This window comes from Dreissena polymorpha, chromosome 1, assembly GCF_020536995.1.
Source record: "Dreissena polymorpha isolate Duluth1 chromosome 1, UMN_Dpol_1.0, whole genome shotgun sequence".
Taxonomy (NCBI): Eukaryota; Metazoa; Mollusca; class Bivalvia; order Myida; family Dreissenidae; genus Dreissena; species Dreissena polymorpha.
The window spans coordinates 7289668-7305922 of record NC_068355.1 but is presented as its reverse complement, the minus strand read 5'-3'; the positions used below and the strand labels follow the sequence as shown (position 1 = coordinate 7305922).

The following is a 16255-nucleotide window of genomic DNA, read 5'->3' as shown; positions in this document are numbered from 1 at the left end:
AAACTGGCAGCTGATCCCTCTGACACAAACTGGCAGCTGATCCCTCTGACACAAACTGGCAGCTGATCCCTCTGACAAACTGGGAGCTGATCCCTCTGACACAAACTGGCAGCTGATCCCTCTGACACAAACTGGCAGCTGATCCCTCTGACACAAACTGGCAGCTGATCCCTCTGACACAAACTGGCAGCTGATCCCTCTGACACAAACTGGCAGCTGATCCCTCTGGCACAAACTGGCAGCTGATCCCTCTGACACAAACTGGCAGCTGATCCCTCTGATACAAACTGGGAGCTGATCCCTCTGACACAAACTGGCAGCTGATCCCTCTGACACAAACTGGCAGCTGATTCCTCTGACACAAACTGGCAGCTGATCCCTTTGACACAAACTGGCAGCTGATCCCTCTGACACAAACTGGGAGCTGATCCCTCTGACACAAACTGGCAGCTGATCCCTCTGACACAAACTGGCAGCTGATCCCTCTGACACAAACTGGCAGCTGATCCCTCTGATCTTGCCATTGTCAGACAAGAGATACACACAGACAGATTATTGTGCCTTCAAAGATATGGGCCGTGATTAGAACTGACAACAAATGACCTTGTCATGGACATATAGCATGAACAGTCTTCAAAGGCACCTGCTTTTAAGATATTGAATGTTTTGCATGATTTAATGTGTAGCCAAATGCTTTTCAGCTGTGAAAGTGTGATGTTTGACTACTTGAATAAGGCTTAATTTTTCAAGTCAGGTAAAATGTTTAAAAGTTATTAAATTTTTTGTTTCAAACCAGTTTTTCACATAAGATGTATGATATATTTTCTTTTGACAGTAGTATGTTATATAGTTTGAGGGCTATGTAGCCTGCATTATGTAGTCCTACTTTCAGCTAATTTTGGCTTAACAAAAGATTCTTTAATTCATTATGACATTGCTAAGATAATTTCAAAGACAATTACAAGATAATTACAATAACTTGGTAATAGCATATATTGTCATTTCTTTGTCACTCTAACACAAATGTAAGCCATTAAAACAATTGAGTAAACCATTGTTAGAAATAATTGAAGATAATTATGAGCTACTATTTAAACAATATCATGGTACCTGATTCAGCGAATATTACAACATTTATAATACCTTGAAGTTATTTGAACAAAGAAGTTTGTGATGAAAATTGTGGATTTTTTTAATGATAAAAATGTTGGATAGAGAAACACTTATTCATACATTTATTGTGATTTTCTCTTAAATTAAATGTAAGTGTAAGGGCTTACATTTCAGATTGCATTATAGGGAAGACAGCTTCACAAGTTATTAAAAGCTTGAGGAAAAGTAATTTGGGTTCTGTGATGTGTTCATAATTTTATTCTAAATTTGAATGAAATGATATATAGAGGATATTTGTTGGATTCAGTGGAATATCGATTTTAATTCACGAGTGATCATAGAAAATAATATTTTCATGAGTGGCGATATTCCACCAAATCCAACAAATCTTTTTATTTTATGCTTTTTTTCACCGTTTATTTACATTGTAAAAAAGATTAAATGGAGAATTTCACTGGAATAATGACGTCATTTCGAAAACAAATGATGTAATTTCACAATAAAACAGTGAAAAATATCGATATTTTTCACTTTTATTTTTCACTGTTTGAAACAGTGAAATATCAGTTTTATTTCACTGATATTTCTCTATAAACCACCTGAAAGCATAAAATAAAAAAGAATATTATTGATTTGCTTGCATGATCAAATTTTATGTTAAGAGATTTTTTTTTATTATTAATTTACGAGATGCGTAGCCACAAGTAAAAATATATCGTTTCTTTAATCTCAAGTGAAATGAATGTTCTGTCATTCATAAAAAAAACTATATGTTTTTGTCATTCTTTAGGCAATAACAATAAAAGCACAAAAACATGACAAGTAACTGGCACTGTTAGACCAATGAAAGTGGTAACAATATTTCTTTTTTCTTGTATTATAACTTACTGGAAATCTTACATAGTTATGTTTAAAAAAAAATATTTTAGAAAAAAATCAGAATGCTACTGAACAGCGTTCATTTAATGAACTTTTTTTATGTACAATTTGAAAATAATATTTTGTTACTGGCCTAGTTATGTGCATTAAGTATTTTAAAACAATCTTTCCATTGAAATGTATTAGTCAAGGTCAACTGACTACCTTAATATGTTTGAAATGCTGTTTAAAATTGTTTTATAAATACATTTAAACATATATTGTGCCATAATCTAAGCCTGTGTTTGTTTGTTTGCAGCTTCACGAGGCCCTAGAGGATGCAGACGACGTGCGCAGGCAGCTGACCTCCGCCAAGAAGAAGTCACAGAAACTGGTGTCTGAGATGCAGGACTCAAAACTGCACTTAGAGGAGCAGATGTCTCGCAACAACGACCTCGAGAGGAAACAGAGGAAGTGAGTGGATGTAGTGTTAACAGAGGAAGTGAGTGGATGTAGTGTTAACAGAGGAAGTGAGTGAATGTAGTGTTAACAGAGGGAGTGAGTGGATGTAGTGTTAGCAGAGGAAGTGAGTACTTGTAGTGTAAACAGAGGAAGTGAGCGGATGTAGTGTTAACAAAGGAAATGAGTGGATGTTGTGTTAACAGAGGAAGTGAGTGGATGTAGTGTTAACAGAGGAAGTGAGTACTTGTAGTGTAAACAGAGGAAGTGAGTGGATGTAGTGTTAACAAAGGAAGTGAGTAGATGTAGTGTTAACAGAGGAAGTGAGTGGATGTAGTGTTAACAGAGGAAGTGAGTGGATGAAGTGTAAACAGAGGAAGTGAGTGGATGTAGTGTAAACAGAGGAAGTGAGTGGATGTAGTGTTAACAGAGGAAGTGAGTACTTGTAGTGTTAACAGAGGAAGTGAGAGAATGTAGTGTAAACAGAGGAAGTGAGTGGATGAAGTGTTAACAGAGGGAGTGAGTGGATGTAGTGTTAACAGATGGAGTGAGTGGATGTAGTGTTAACAGAGGAAGTGAGTGAATGTAGTGTTAACAGAGGAAGTGAGTACTTGTAGTGTAAACAAAGGAAGTGAGTGGATGTAGACTTAACAGAGGAAGTGAGTGGATGTAGTGTTAACAGAGGAAGTGAGTGGATGTAGCATTAACAGAGGAAGTGAGTACTTGTAGTGTAAACAGAGGAAGTGAGTGGATGAAGTGTTAACAAAGGAAGTGAGTGGATGTAGTGTTAACAGAGTAAGTGAGTGAATGTAGTGTTAACAGAGGAATTGAGTGGATACAGTGTTAACAGAGGAAGTGAGTGGATGTAGTGTTAACAGAGGAAGTGAGTGGATGTAGTGTTAACAGAGGAAGTGAGTGGATGTTAACAGATAAAATGAGTGGATGTAGTGTTAACAGAGGAAGTGAGTGTATGTAGTGTTAACCGAGGAAGTGAGTGGATGTAGAGTTAACAGAGGAAGTGAGTGGATGTAGTGTTAACAGAGGAAGTAAGTGGATGTAGTGTTAACAGAGGAAGTGAGTGGATGTAGTGTTAACAGAGGAAGTGAGTGGATGTAGTGTTAACAGAGGAAGTGAGTGGATGTAGTGTTAACAGAGGAAGTGAGTGGATGTAGTGTTAGCAGAGGAAGTGAGTGGATGTAGTGTTAACAGAGGAAGTGAGTGGATGTAGTGTTAACAGAGGAAGTGAGTGGATGTATTGTTAACAGAGGAAGTGAGTGGATGTAGTGTTAACAGAAGAAGTAAGTGGATGTAGTGTTAACAGAGGAAGTGAGTATTGTAGTGTTGACAGAGGAAATAAGTACTTTTAGTATTAATTGAGGATGTGAGTGGGGTTAAGTGTTAACAGAGGAAGTGAGTGCTTGTAGTGTTAACAGAGGAAGTGAGTGCTTGTAGTGTGAACCGAAAAAGTGTGTGCTTGTTATGTAAACATAGGAAGTAAATGCTGGTAGTGTTAAGAGAGGAATTGATTGTTTGTAGTGTTAACAGAGGAAGTGAGTGCCTGAAGTGTTAACAGAGGAAGTGAGTGCCTGAAGTGTTAACAGAGGAAGTGAGTGCTTGTAGTGTAACAGAGGAAGTGAGTGCTTGTAGTGTTAACAGAGTAAGTGGTTGCTTGTAGTGTTAACAGAGGAAGTGAGTGCCTGTAGTGTTAACCGAAGAAATGAGTGCTTGTAATTTTAACAGAGGAAGTGAGTGCTTGTAGTGTTAACAGAGGAAGTGAGTGCTTGTAGTGTTAACAGAGGAAGTAGGTATTGGGATTGTTAACAGAGAAAGTGAGTGCCAGTAGTGTTAACTTTATGTTGAGTGCTTGTAGTGTTAACAGATGAAGTCAGTGCTTGTAGTGTTAACAGAGGAAGTCAGTGCTTGTAGTGTTAACAGAGGAACTGAATGCTGGTTGTGTTAACAGAGGAAATTAGTGGATGTAGGCTTGGGTACTGTAGCTGGTTTGGCTATGGTGACTAATTATGCCCCCCTTCAAAGAAGAGGGGGTATATAGTGTTGCACATGTCGGTCCGTCGGTCCGTCCGTCCACCAGATGGTTTCCGGATGATAACTCAAGAACGCTTAGGCCTAGGATCATGAAACTTCATAGGTACATTGATCATGACTGTCAGATGACCCCTATTGATTTTCAGGTCACTAGGTCAAAGGTCAAGTTCACAGTGACTCGAAATAGTAAAATGGTTTCCGGATGATAACTCAAAAATGCTAAGGCCTGGGATCATGAAACTTCATAGGTACATTGATCATGACTGTCAGATGACCCCTATTGATTTTAAGGTCACTAGGTCAAAGATCAAGGTCACAGTGACTCGAAACAGTAAAATGGTTTCCGGATGATAACCCAAGAATGCTTACGCCTAGGATCATGAAACTTCATAGGAACCTTGATCATGACTGGCAGATGACCCCTATTGATTTTCAAGTCACTAGGTCAAAGGTCAAGGTCACAGTGATTCGAAACAGTAAAATGGTTTCCGGATGATAACTCAAGAACGCTTACGCCTAGGATCATGAAACTTCATAGATACATTAATCATGACTGGCAGATGACCCCTATTGATTTTCAGGTCATTAGGTCAAAGGTCAAGGTCACAGTGACTCGAAACAGTAAAATGGTTTCCGAATGATAACTCAAGAATGCTTACGTCTAGGATCATGAAACTTCATAGGCACATTGATCATGACTGGCAGATGACCCCTATTGATTTTCAGGTCACTAGGTCAAAGGTCAAGGTCACAGTGACTCGAAATAGTAAAATGGTTTCCGGATGATAACTCAAGAATGCTTAGTTCTAGGATCATGAAACTTCATAGGTACATTGATCATGACTGGCAGATGACCCCTATTGATTTTCAGGTCACTAGGTCAAAGGTCAAGGTCACAGTGACTCGAAATAGTAAAATGGTTTCCGGATGATAACTCAAGAATGCTTAGTTCTAGGATCATGAAACTTCTTAGGTACATTGATCATGACGGGCAGATGACCCCTATTGATTTCAGGTCACTAGGTCAAAGGTCAAGGTCACAGTGATTTGAAACAGTAAAATGGTTTCCGGATGATAACTCAAGAATGCTTATGCCTAGGATCATGAAACTTCATAGGAACCTTGATCATGACTGGCAGATGACCCCTATTGATTTTCAGGTCACTAGGTCAAAGGTCAAGGTCACAGTGATTCGAAACAGTAAAATGGTTTCCGGATGATAACTAAAGAACGCTTACGCCTAGGATCATGAAACCTCATAGATACATTGATCATAACTGGCAGATGACCCCTATTGATTTTCAGGTCACTAGGTCAAAGGTCAAGGTCACAGTTACTTAAAACAGTAAAATGGTTTCCGGATGATAACTCAAGAATGCTTACGCCTAGGATCATGAAACTTCATCGGCACATTGATCATGACTGGCAGATGACCCCTATTGATTTTCAGGTCACTAGATCAAAGGTCAAGGTCACAATGACTCAAAAAAGTAAAATGGTTTCCGGATGATAACTCAAGAATGCTTACACCTAGGATCATGAAACTAAATAGGTACATTGATCATGACTGGCAGATGACCCCTATTAATATTCAGGTCAATAGGTCAAAGGTCAAGGTCACAGTGACAAAAAACATATTAACACAATGGCTGCCACTACAACTGACAGCCCATATGGGGGGCATGCAATTTTTACAAACAGCCCTTGTTAATGTAAAGATGCTATTTGGTGATTTCAGTATTGAATCATATCTGACCTATATTATGATTAGGCATATATAACATTTCTTAGCGAGTGGCAAACTGTTGCTTGATTTTTCAATCGATTTAGCCCATGCTTCATCCTTGGTGCTGAGAATATGTAACTTCATGTTTCCGTCTTCATTTTCTAGAAAAAATAACATCAGTGTTCCTTGCATTGGAATTAATAGGATTGATTTGATAATGTAACAACTTGATGGTATAAATTAGTTGTTGTTTTGGAGCATTTACATCAGTGTTGCTCTTGAAAATATTGTCATTGTTTATTTAAATAGTTTTATTTAAGGACTACATCAATAAAATGGGTCCTGCAATCTGCGTTATGTTATTTTAGCCTGCACACACTGGATGTACCCCATGTACAGGTCAAATAGGCCTCGGTATGTATGTTAAATCTATGTTTACTTGCACAGTTTAAGTGTAGTGATTACTTGACAATTATGACAATGTGTTCCACAGGTTTGATACAGAGTTAAGCAAAGCTACAGAGGAAGTGAGGGCCGAGAAACTCCTGAAGGAGAAACTGCAGAGAGAACGAGACACACTGGCTTCTGATAAGTACTCACTGGAGAAACAAATTGAGGTACGGAATGAGTCGTGTTCTGAGAAAACTGGGCATAATGCATGTGCGTAAAGTGTTGTCCCAGATTACTGCACAGGCTAATCAGGGACGACACTTTCTGCTTGTATGACATTTTTCATTTAAATGAAGTCTCTTAGCAAAGATGCAATTTAGGCGTAAAGTGTCATCCCTGATTAGCCTGTGTGAACTGCACAGGCTAATCTGGGATGACACTACGCACATGCATTAAGGTCAGTTTTCTCAGAACAAGGCTCGAATGGTCACCAGTTGTGATTGTAATACAGAACAGTTGTTGCTATAATAACAATGCAAACAGTCATAATAGTTTTACTGACTTGTGTTTGGATGATAAGTATGATTGTTGTTGGCTTTTTAACCAGGTTTTCCGAAGGAAAAAACTGGTTATTAGATTGGCGAATGCGGGCGGGCTGGCTGGCGGGCTGGCTGGCGGGCTGGCTGGCTGGCTGGCGGGCTGGCGGAACAAGCTTGTCCGGGCCATAACTATGTCGTTCATTGTCAGATTTTAAAATCATTTGGCACATTTGTTCACCATCATTGGACTGTGTGTCGCGCGAAATAATTACGTCTATATCTCCAAGGTCAAGGTCACACTTTGAGTTCAAAGGTCAAAAATGGCCATAAATGAGCTTGTCCGAGCCATAACTATGTCGTTCATTGTCAGATTTTAAAATCATTTGGCACATTTGTTCACCATCATTGGACGGTGTGTCGCGCGAAATAATTACGTCGATATCTCCAAGGTCAAGGTCACACTTTGAGTTCAAAGGTAAAAAATAGCCATAAATGAGCTTGTCTGGGCTATAACTATGTCATTCATTATGATATTTTAAAATCATTTGGCACATTTGTTCACCATCATGGGACGGTGTGTTGCACAAAAGAATCACGTCAATATCTCCAATGTCAAGGTCGCCACGACTAAAAATAGATTTATTTTAAAACAAACTTACAAAGGGTGTTAATTTTGTTTGTTCATTTAAAAAGTTCAGTTTGAGTTGTCTCCCTTTATCAGATTTTTTTTCACAATGAAAACCTGGTTTTGTGACAATATTGTCCCTTGTCTTTAGTTGTAATAGACCAATAAATGCTGGAATGGAACAAAAAGAGAGCAAAAATTTGTGAATTGTCTGCTCCTTGATTCAGAGATTAAAAAGTGACCTAGAGTCAGCGGAGGGCAAGAATGATAGACTGCAGAAGGAGATATCAGAGTCCATGACCTCCACAGGAGTCAAAGACGATCACGATGTTGCAGCCTTGAAACGTGCCAAGGCTGACCTTGAGGCCAAGGTCATTGACCAGGAGGAGGAGCTAGATGACCAGGCTGGACAGATACAGCAGCTCGAGCAGGTGGGAGGCTGATATGGAAATGAGTCATGCAATATGGGTCTAGGAGGCTGATATGGGAACTGAGTCATGCAATAGGGAGGCTGATATGGGAACTGAGTCATGCAATATGGGTCTAGAAGGCTGATATGGGAACTCAGTCATGCAATATGGGTCTAGGAGTCTGATATGGGAACTGAGTCATGCAATATGGGTCTAGGAGGCTGATATGAGAACTGAGTCATGCAATATGGGTCTAGGAGGCTGATATGGGAACTGAGTCATGCAATATGGGTCTAGGAGGCTGATATGGAAACTGAGTCATGCAATATGGGAACTGAGTCATGCAATATGGGTCTAGGAGGCTGATATGGGAACTGAGTCATGCAATATGGGTCTAGGAGGCTGATATGAGAACTGCGTCATGCAATATGGGTCTAGGTGGCTGATATGAGAACTGCGTCATGCAATATGGGTCTAGGAGGCTGATATGGGAACTGAGTCATGCAATATGGATCTAGGAGGCTGATATGGGAACTGAGTCATGCAATATGGGTCTAGGTGGCTGATATGAGAACTGTGTCATGCAATATGGGTCTAGGAGTCTGATATGAGAACTGCGTCATGCAATATAGGAACTAAGTCATGCAATATGGGTCTACGTGGCTGATATGAGAACTGAGTCATGCAATATGGGTCTAGGTGGCTGATATGAGAACTGTGTCATGCAATATGGGTCTAGGAGGCTGATATGAGAACTGAGTCATGCAATATGGGTCTAGGTGGCTGATATGAGAACTGCGTCATGCAATATGGGTCTAGGTGGCTGATTTGAGAACTGCGTCATGCAATATGGGTCTAGGAGGCTGATATGAGAACTGAGTCATGCAATATGGATCTAGGAGGCTGATATGGGAACTGAGTCATGCAATATGGGAACTGAGTCATGCAATATGGGAACTGAGTCATGCAATATGGGTCTAGGAGGCTGATATGGGAACTGAGTCATGCAATATGGGTCTAAGAGGCTGATATGGAAACTGAGTCATGCAATATGGATCTAGGAGGCTGATATGGGAACTGAGTCATGCAATATGGGAACTGAGTCATGCAATATGAGAACTAAGTCATGCAATATGGGTCTAGGAGGCTGATATGAGAACTGCGTCATGCAATATGGGTCTAGGAGGCTGATATGAGAACTGAGTCATGCAATATGGGAACTGAGTCATGCAATATGGGAACTGCGTCATGCAATATGGGTCTAGGAGGCTGATATGAGAACTGAGTCATGCAATATGAGAACTGAGTCATGCAATATGGGTCTAGGAGGCTGATATGAGAACTGCGTCATGCAATATGGGTCTAAGAGGCTGATATGGGAACTGAGTCATGCAATATGGATCTAGGAGGCTGATATGGGAACTGAGTCATGCAATATGGGAACTGAGTCATGCAATATGAGAACTGAGTCATGCAATATGGGTCTAGGAGGCTGATATGGGAACTGCTTCATGCAATATGGGTCTAGGAGGCTGATATGAGAACTGAGTCATGCAATATGGGTCTAAGAGGCTGATATGGGAACTGAGTCATGCAATATGGATCTAGGAGGCTGATATGGGAACTGAGTCATGCAATATGGGAACTGAGTCATGCAATATGGGAACTGAGTCATGCAATATGGGTCTAGGAGGCTGATATGGGAACTGAGTCATGCAATATGGGTCTAAGAGGCTGATATGGGAACTGAGTCATGCAATATGGATCTAGGAGGCTGATATGGGAACTGAGTCATGCAATATTATATGGGAACTGAGTCATGCAATATGAGAACTGAGTCATGCAATATGGGTCTAGGAGGCTGATATGGGAACTGAGTCATGCAATATGGGTCTAGGATGCTGATATGGGAACTGAGTCATGCAATATGGGTGTAGGAAGCTGATATGGGAACTGTGTCATGCAATATGGGTCTAGGAGGCTGATATGGAAACTGAGTCATGCAATATGGGTCTAGGAGGCTGATATGGGAACTGTGTCATGCAATATGGGTCTAGGAGGCTGATACGGAAACTGAGTCATGCAATATTGGTCTAGGAGGCTGATATGGGAACTGTGTCATGCAATATGGGTCTAGGAGGCTGATATGGGAACTGTGTCATGCAATATGGGTCTAGGAGGCTGATATGGGAACTGTGTCATGCAATGTGCATCTAATGGCATATGCAGCCAGCGTAGCTCCAGCACATCTGTGAAGACTGGTTAGAAGCTACTCTGCCTCTTATTGAGACAGTGACACCTTGCATTACTTGGGCCTTGTTCTGTGAAAACTGGGCATAATGCCTGTGTGTAAAGTGTCGTCCCAGAATAGCCTGTGCAGTTTTATAACTATTTAAATTCTGTGGCTATTAAGGATAAAACGAAAACAAAAAAATGCGTAATTTATATTAATTTCGCATGGTGAATGTTAAAATGGCGGATGCACGAAATACGTTAATCGACCGTTAATTTCAGGCTAAATTACAATCGTTCACAGGTACCATGCAAGACTTCAACATGAAACTTCATTGGTGTATTGATATTAATGAGAAGTGCCATGCTTAAGAACCATAACCCTTCACTTTCTTAAACAAAAGTTATTTTCCATAGTTTTTTTGTATGATACAACATTTCAACATGAAACTTCATGGGCTCGTAGAGATCAAGAGAAGAAGTGCCATGCACATAAACCATTACCCTACACTTTCTTTAATAAGAGCTATCGACCTTTTTTGTATTATGTAACTTTTCAGTGCTTTATCTCAGATACAATGCAAGACTTAAACATAAAATGTCATGGGTGTATTTATATTAATGAGGGGAAGTGATACGATTAAGAACCATAATCCGCATTTTCTTAAATAATTGTTATTTTCCATTGTTTTTTGTATGATACAGCATGAAACTGCATGGGTGTATAAGTTTCAATGAGGAGAATTGCAATGCATAAAAACAATTACCCTATACTCTTTATGATTATACCATATATCAAGGGATTTGACCCCATCCATGAACAATATTAATTTGGAAGGAAAAATCGATTCAATTAATTTGCTTGTTTAAAAAGGTTGATAGTTCTAGTCTGAATCTAATCAATGGTGTCGTGTTCTGAGAAAACTGGGCATAATGCATGTGCGTAAAGTGTCATCCCAGATTAGCCTGTGCAGTCCGCACAGGCCAATCCGGGACGACACTTTCCGCCTTAATTGGATTTTTGCTAAGAAGAGACTTCATTTAAACGAAACATTTCATAAAAGCGGAAAGTGTTGTCCCTGATTAGCCTGTGCAGACTGCACAGGCTAATCTGGGAAGACACGTTACGCACATGCATAATGCCCAGTTTTATAAGAACACGACGCAATATGGTGTTGTTGTTGTTTCAGACGAAGGTCTGACTGGAGATGAACATAGTTCTAGTCTGGAGCTGATCAATGTGGTGTTGTTTTGTTTCAGACGAAGGTCCGCCTGGAGATGAACCTGGAGAAGGCGAGGCAGCAGAGCCTGAAGGAGGCCGAGGAGAAGGACCAGGAAATGGAGGACCTGCGCTTCTCCACGCAGAAGAAGGTACACTGGCTAGGCTAAATGTATGTCTTTAAGTGTCCCCCCAGGTTAGTTATCACAGGCTAATCAGGGATAACACTTCACGTGTTTATTGCAGTTTTCGTTTGAAGGGAGACTCTTCTTCCCGAATTCTTCCCGAATAGCCTGTGCAGACTGCACAGGCTTATCTGTTACAACCTTTTATGCCCATGCATTTAAACGTCAGCCATTCTAAAATGATGTGAGCATAGACACAGAGAGGGGCTTTAATTGGAGAATGTGTAAAGTAATTGCTTCTCTGTTCTAGATTTATATTAACCCTTTCAGTGCTGGAACCGAATTTTGAAGGCCTTTGCAAACAGTTTGGATCCAGATGAGATGCCACAGAACGTGGCGTCTCATCAGGATCCAAACTGTTGGCTATTCTGAAAGTATTGTTTAAAAAAAATTAAAAAAATGCTAATTTTGGAAATTCAGCAGACAGCATTTCAGCAGACGACAAATTTCCCAGCATGCAAAAGGTTAAGGCATTTTAATGCTTGTATTTTTGCGTTTGGCATGTACCTGTTTGTCCGTTTCCAGTTGAAGCAGATGGAGAGCCAGATTGAGGAGGAGTATGAGGAGCGCAAAATGCTGCTGCAGAAGAACAGGGACCTGGAGCAGAGGCTGGGGGAGGTGCAAGGACAGGCAGTCAACAGGGACAAAGGTAGGCAGCCAGTAGGCAGTCAACAGAGACAAAGGTAGGGAGCCAGTAGGCAGTCAACAGGGACAAAGGTAGGGAGTCAGTAGGCAGTCAACAGGGACAAAGGTAAGCAGCCAGTAGGCAGTCAACAGGGACAAAGGTAGGCAGTCAGTAGGCAGCCAACATGGACAAAGGTAAGCAGTCAATAGGGACAAAGGTAGGCAGTCAACAGGGACAAAGGTATGGAGCCAGCAGGCAGTTAACAGGGACAAAGGTAGGCAGCCAGTAGGCAGTCAACAGGGACAAAGGTAGGCAGCCAGTAGGCAGTCAACAGGGACAAAGGTAGGCAGCCAGTAGGCAGTCAACAGGGACAAAGGTAGGCAGCCAGTAGGCAGTCAACAGGGACAAAGGTAGGCAGCCAGTAGGCAGTCAACAGGGACAAAGGTAGGCAGCCAGTAGGCAGTCAACAGGGACAAAGGTAGGCAGCCAGTAGGCAGTCAACAGGGGCAAAGATAGGCAGCCAGTAGGCAGTCAACAGGGACAAAGGTAGGCAGCTAGTAGGCAGTCAACAGGGACAAAGGTAGGAAGTCAGTAGGCAGTCAACAGGGACAAAGGTAGGCAGCCTGTAGGCAGTCAACAGGGGCAAAGGTAGGCAGCCAGTAGACAGTCAACAGGGACAAAGGTAGGCAGCCAGTAGGCAGTCAACAGGGACAAAGGTAGGCAGCCAGTAGGCAGTCAACAGGGACAAAGGTAGGCAGCCAGTAGGCAGTCAACAGGGACAAAGGTAGGGAGTCAGTAGGCAGTCAACAGGGACAAAGGTAGGCAGCCTGTAGGCAGTCAACAGGGGCAAAGGCAGGCAGCCAGTAGGCAGTCAACAGGGACAAAGGTAGGGAGTCAGTAGGCAGTCAACAGGGACAAAGGTAGGCAGCCTGTAGGCAGTCAACAGGGGCAAAGGTATGTGGCCAGTAGGCAGTCAACAGGGACAAAGGTAGGCAGCCAGTAGGCAGTCAACAGGGACAAAGGTAGGCAGCCCGTAGGCAGTCAACAGGGACAAAGGTAGGGAGTCAGTAGGCAGTCAACAGGGACAAAGGTAGGCAGCCTGTAGGCAGTCAACAGGGGCAAAGGTAGGCAGTAGTCAGTCAACAGCGACAAAGGTAGGCAGCCAGTAGGCAGTCAACAGGGACAAAGGTAGGCAGCCTGTAGGCAGTAAACAGGGGCAAAGGTATGTGGCCAGTAGGCAGTCAACAGGGACAAAGGTAGAGAGTCAGTAGGCAGTCAACAGGGACAAAGGTAGGCAGCCAGTAGGCAGTCAACAGGAACAAAGGTAGGCAGCCTGTAGGCAGTCAACAGGGACAAAGGTAGGGAGTCAGTAGGCAGTCAACAGGGACAAAGGTAGGCAGCCTGTAGGCAGTCAACAGGGGCAAAGGTATGTAGCCAGTAGGCAGTCAACAGGGACAAAGGTATGTGGCCAGTAGGCAGTCAACAGGGGCAAAGGTATGTGGCCAATAGGCAGTCAACAGGGACAAAGGTAGGCAGCCAGTAGGCAGTCAACAGGGACAAAGGTATGTGGCCAGTATACATGATGATCATACTTTGGAGCCTGTCACAGCTCAATCCTAACAAAGTGCAGTTTTAATATGTGACGGTATGTTAGCAGAATAAGTTTAAGTCTGAAAGTATTTCCAAACACTATTTACATTTGGTATCAAACCATGAGCTCAAAGAGAAAAGCTCATAAATTGTTGTCAAATTACAGATTGCATGTGTATTTTGTTGCTGTTTTTAACTTGAATCTATTTTAATCTGTGATTATAATTAACAGAAAGTGTTGTGATTCCAGATGCAGAGAAGCGTTTGCGGCGTGACTTGAGGAGAACGAAGGCTCTTCTGAAAGATGCAGAGGTGGTGCTCCAAAAACAGAAGACGGGAGAGGGCTCCAAGAATCAAGTGAGGCAGCTCAGGAACCAGGTAACAAACATGAGGCAGCATCGCAAGCAATCATAGAAATAACATTGTTCTATATGTTTCTTTAAAATTGGTTGATTTGGCAATGAATTAATGTTGTTGTTTTTGCGGTGGGGTGGGGGGTTTGGGGTTGTTGATATATGTACAGTCAATATTGTTTTTAAGAGACCACAAAAGGGAGTAACCAAAAGTGGTCTTTAAATAAAAAAGAGCATTCTGGAAAAAAAGAAAAATCATCGTCAGTATCAAATTCATAGACCGATTCTGTGACACAACTATCTTGTTCAACGTTTAAACTATATGAAATAATCCAGATATTAAATTCAATCACCATGTGGTCACAAAATTGAATATTTGGACATCAAAATACTGAAAAATCAGACGTCTCTGGTTGCGTAAGACGAGACTTGCTTAATACAATGTCAAAATAGGGTGAAAACACTCGATGGGGAGAGAGGGGGGGACAAAGACAAAGGTTGCTTAATTCTCAAGTCGTCGCATCCACAAGATTGACTGTATTATTTATTTATGTCTAAATATTGATTACAACTTTTTATGACTTTCTTAAGATGAAATGTTTGTGGCATATTCTAAATTTCAAACAAGTATATAGAATAGTTTTGTTTACCATTTATGAAAACTTGAACGATGAGAAACAGTTTAGTAAGTCTGTATGAGCCGTGTTCTGAGAAAACTAGGCATAATGCTTGTGCGTAATGTTTCTTCCCAGATTAGCCTGTGCAGTCCGCACAGGCTAATCAGGGAAGACACTTTACGCTCATGAATTAAGCCCAGTTTTCTCAGAACACGTCTCGTATAATGCTCCTTATTACTTAGCTGGAGGACCTGGAGTTTTCGTCAGCTGCAGCCATCAAGGCCAAGAAGACGATGGAGCTGGAGTTGGCCGACCTGCAGCAACAGCTGGACGATGTCTTCAAGTCTAAGCAAGAGGTTTGTACGGGATGTATTGAGTCTGGACTTAATGCATGTCCGTATAGTGTCATCCCAGATTAGCCTGTGCAGCAGTTCTCACAGGCTCATCTGGGATGACACTTTCCGCCTTAACTTGGATTTTCATTTCGGAGATACTTCTTTTAAACGAACATTTCCATTAAAGCTGAAAGTGTTGTCCCTGATAGGCCTCTACGGACTACACAGTCAATAACCAGCTTAAAGGATTTTTTTTGGTTAATCTATATTACTTTTTTTAGACCTAAACATGATGTTTATTGACAATTATAGCCTGATTGGGATTTTATGACATTCAAATGCCATGGTTTATAACAATAATGTTGTGAAAGATGTACAAGTATTAATTAACAATTGAGGTAAAATAATTATAATATCAATAATAAAATATGCAATATATGTGCCTGGTTTTGGTATTATTGGAGTTAATGCATGTGCATAAAGTGATGTCCCAGATTAGCTTGTGCAGTCCACACAGGCTTATCAGGGACCACACTTTTCACTTTAACTGGAAATTTGCTAAGAAGATAATTCCTTTAAACAAACATTTTAAAAAAAAGCAGAAAGTGTTGTCCCTAATAAGCCATTGTTGACTTCATAGGCTAATCCTGGCCAAGCATGTCTCATGTAATTAAATGAGTCGTGTTCGGAAAAAAAAATGGGCTTAATGCATGTGCGTAAAGTGTCGTCCATGATTAGCCTGTGCAGTCCGAACAGGCTAATCAGGGACAACACTGTCCGCCTAAACTTGATTTTCGGTATGGACTTCCTTGAAACGAAAAATACCATAAAAGCGGCAAGTGTCGTCCCTGATTAGCCTGTGTGGACTGCACAGACTAATCTGGGACGACACTTTACGCACATGCATTATGTTCAGTTTTCTCAGAACGTGAC

At 41.3% G+C, this 16255-nt stretch overlaps 1 protein-coding gene across 10 annotated transcripts in view; it reads left to right on the top strand.

The window, feature by feature from the left end:
* LOC127869864 (unconventional myosin-XVIIIa-like) overlaps positions 1 to 16255 on the top strand; it is a 146679-nt gene that overhangs the window by 117640 nt on the left and 12784 nt on the right. For all 10 annotated transcript variants that reach the window (XM_052412557.1, XM_052412582.1, XM_052412544.1 and 7 more), the window contains 7 exons: positions 2291 to 2445; positions 6696 to 6819; positions 7984 to 8187; positions 11659 to 11769; positions 12328 to 12451; positions 14268 to 14395; positions 15230 to 15343. In XM_052412557.1, coding sequence (XP_052268517.1) covers positions 2291 to 2445; positions 6696 to 6819; positions 7984 to 8187; positions 11659 to 11769; positions 12328 to 12451; positions 14268 to 14395; positions 15230 to 15343 — 960 coding nt within the window. The remainder of the gene's footprint in view (positions 1 to 2290; positions 2446 to 6695; positions 6820 to 7983; positions 8188 to 11658; positions 11770 to 12327; positions 12452 to 14267; positions 14396 to 15229; positions 15344 to 16255) is intronic.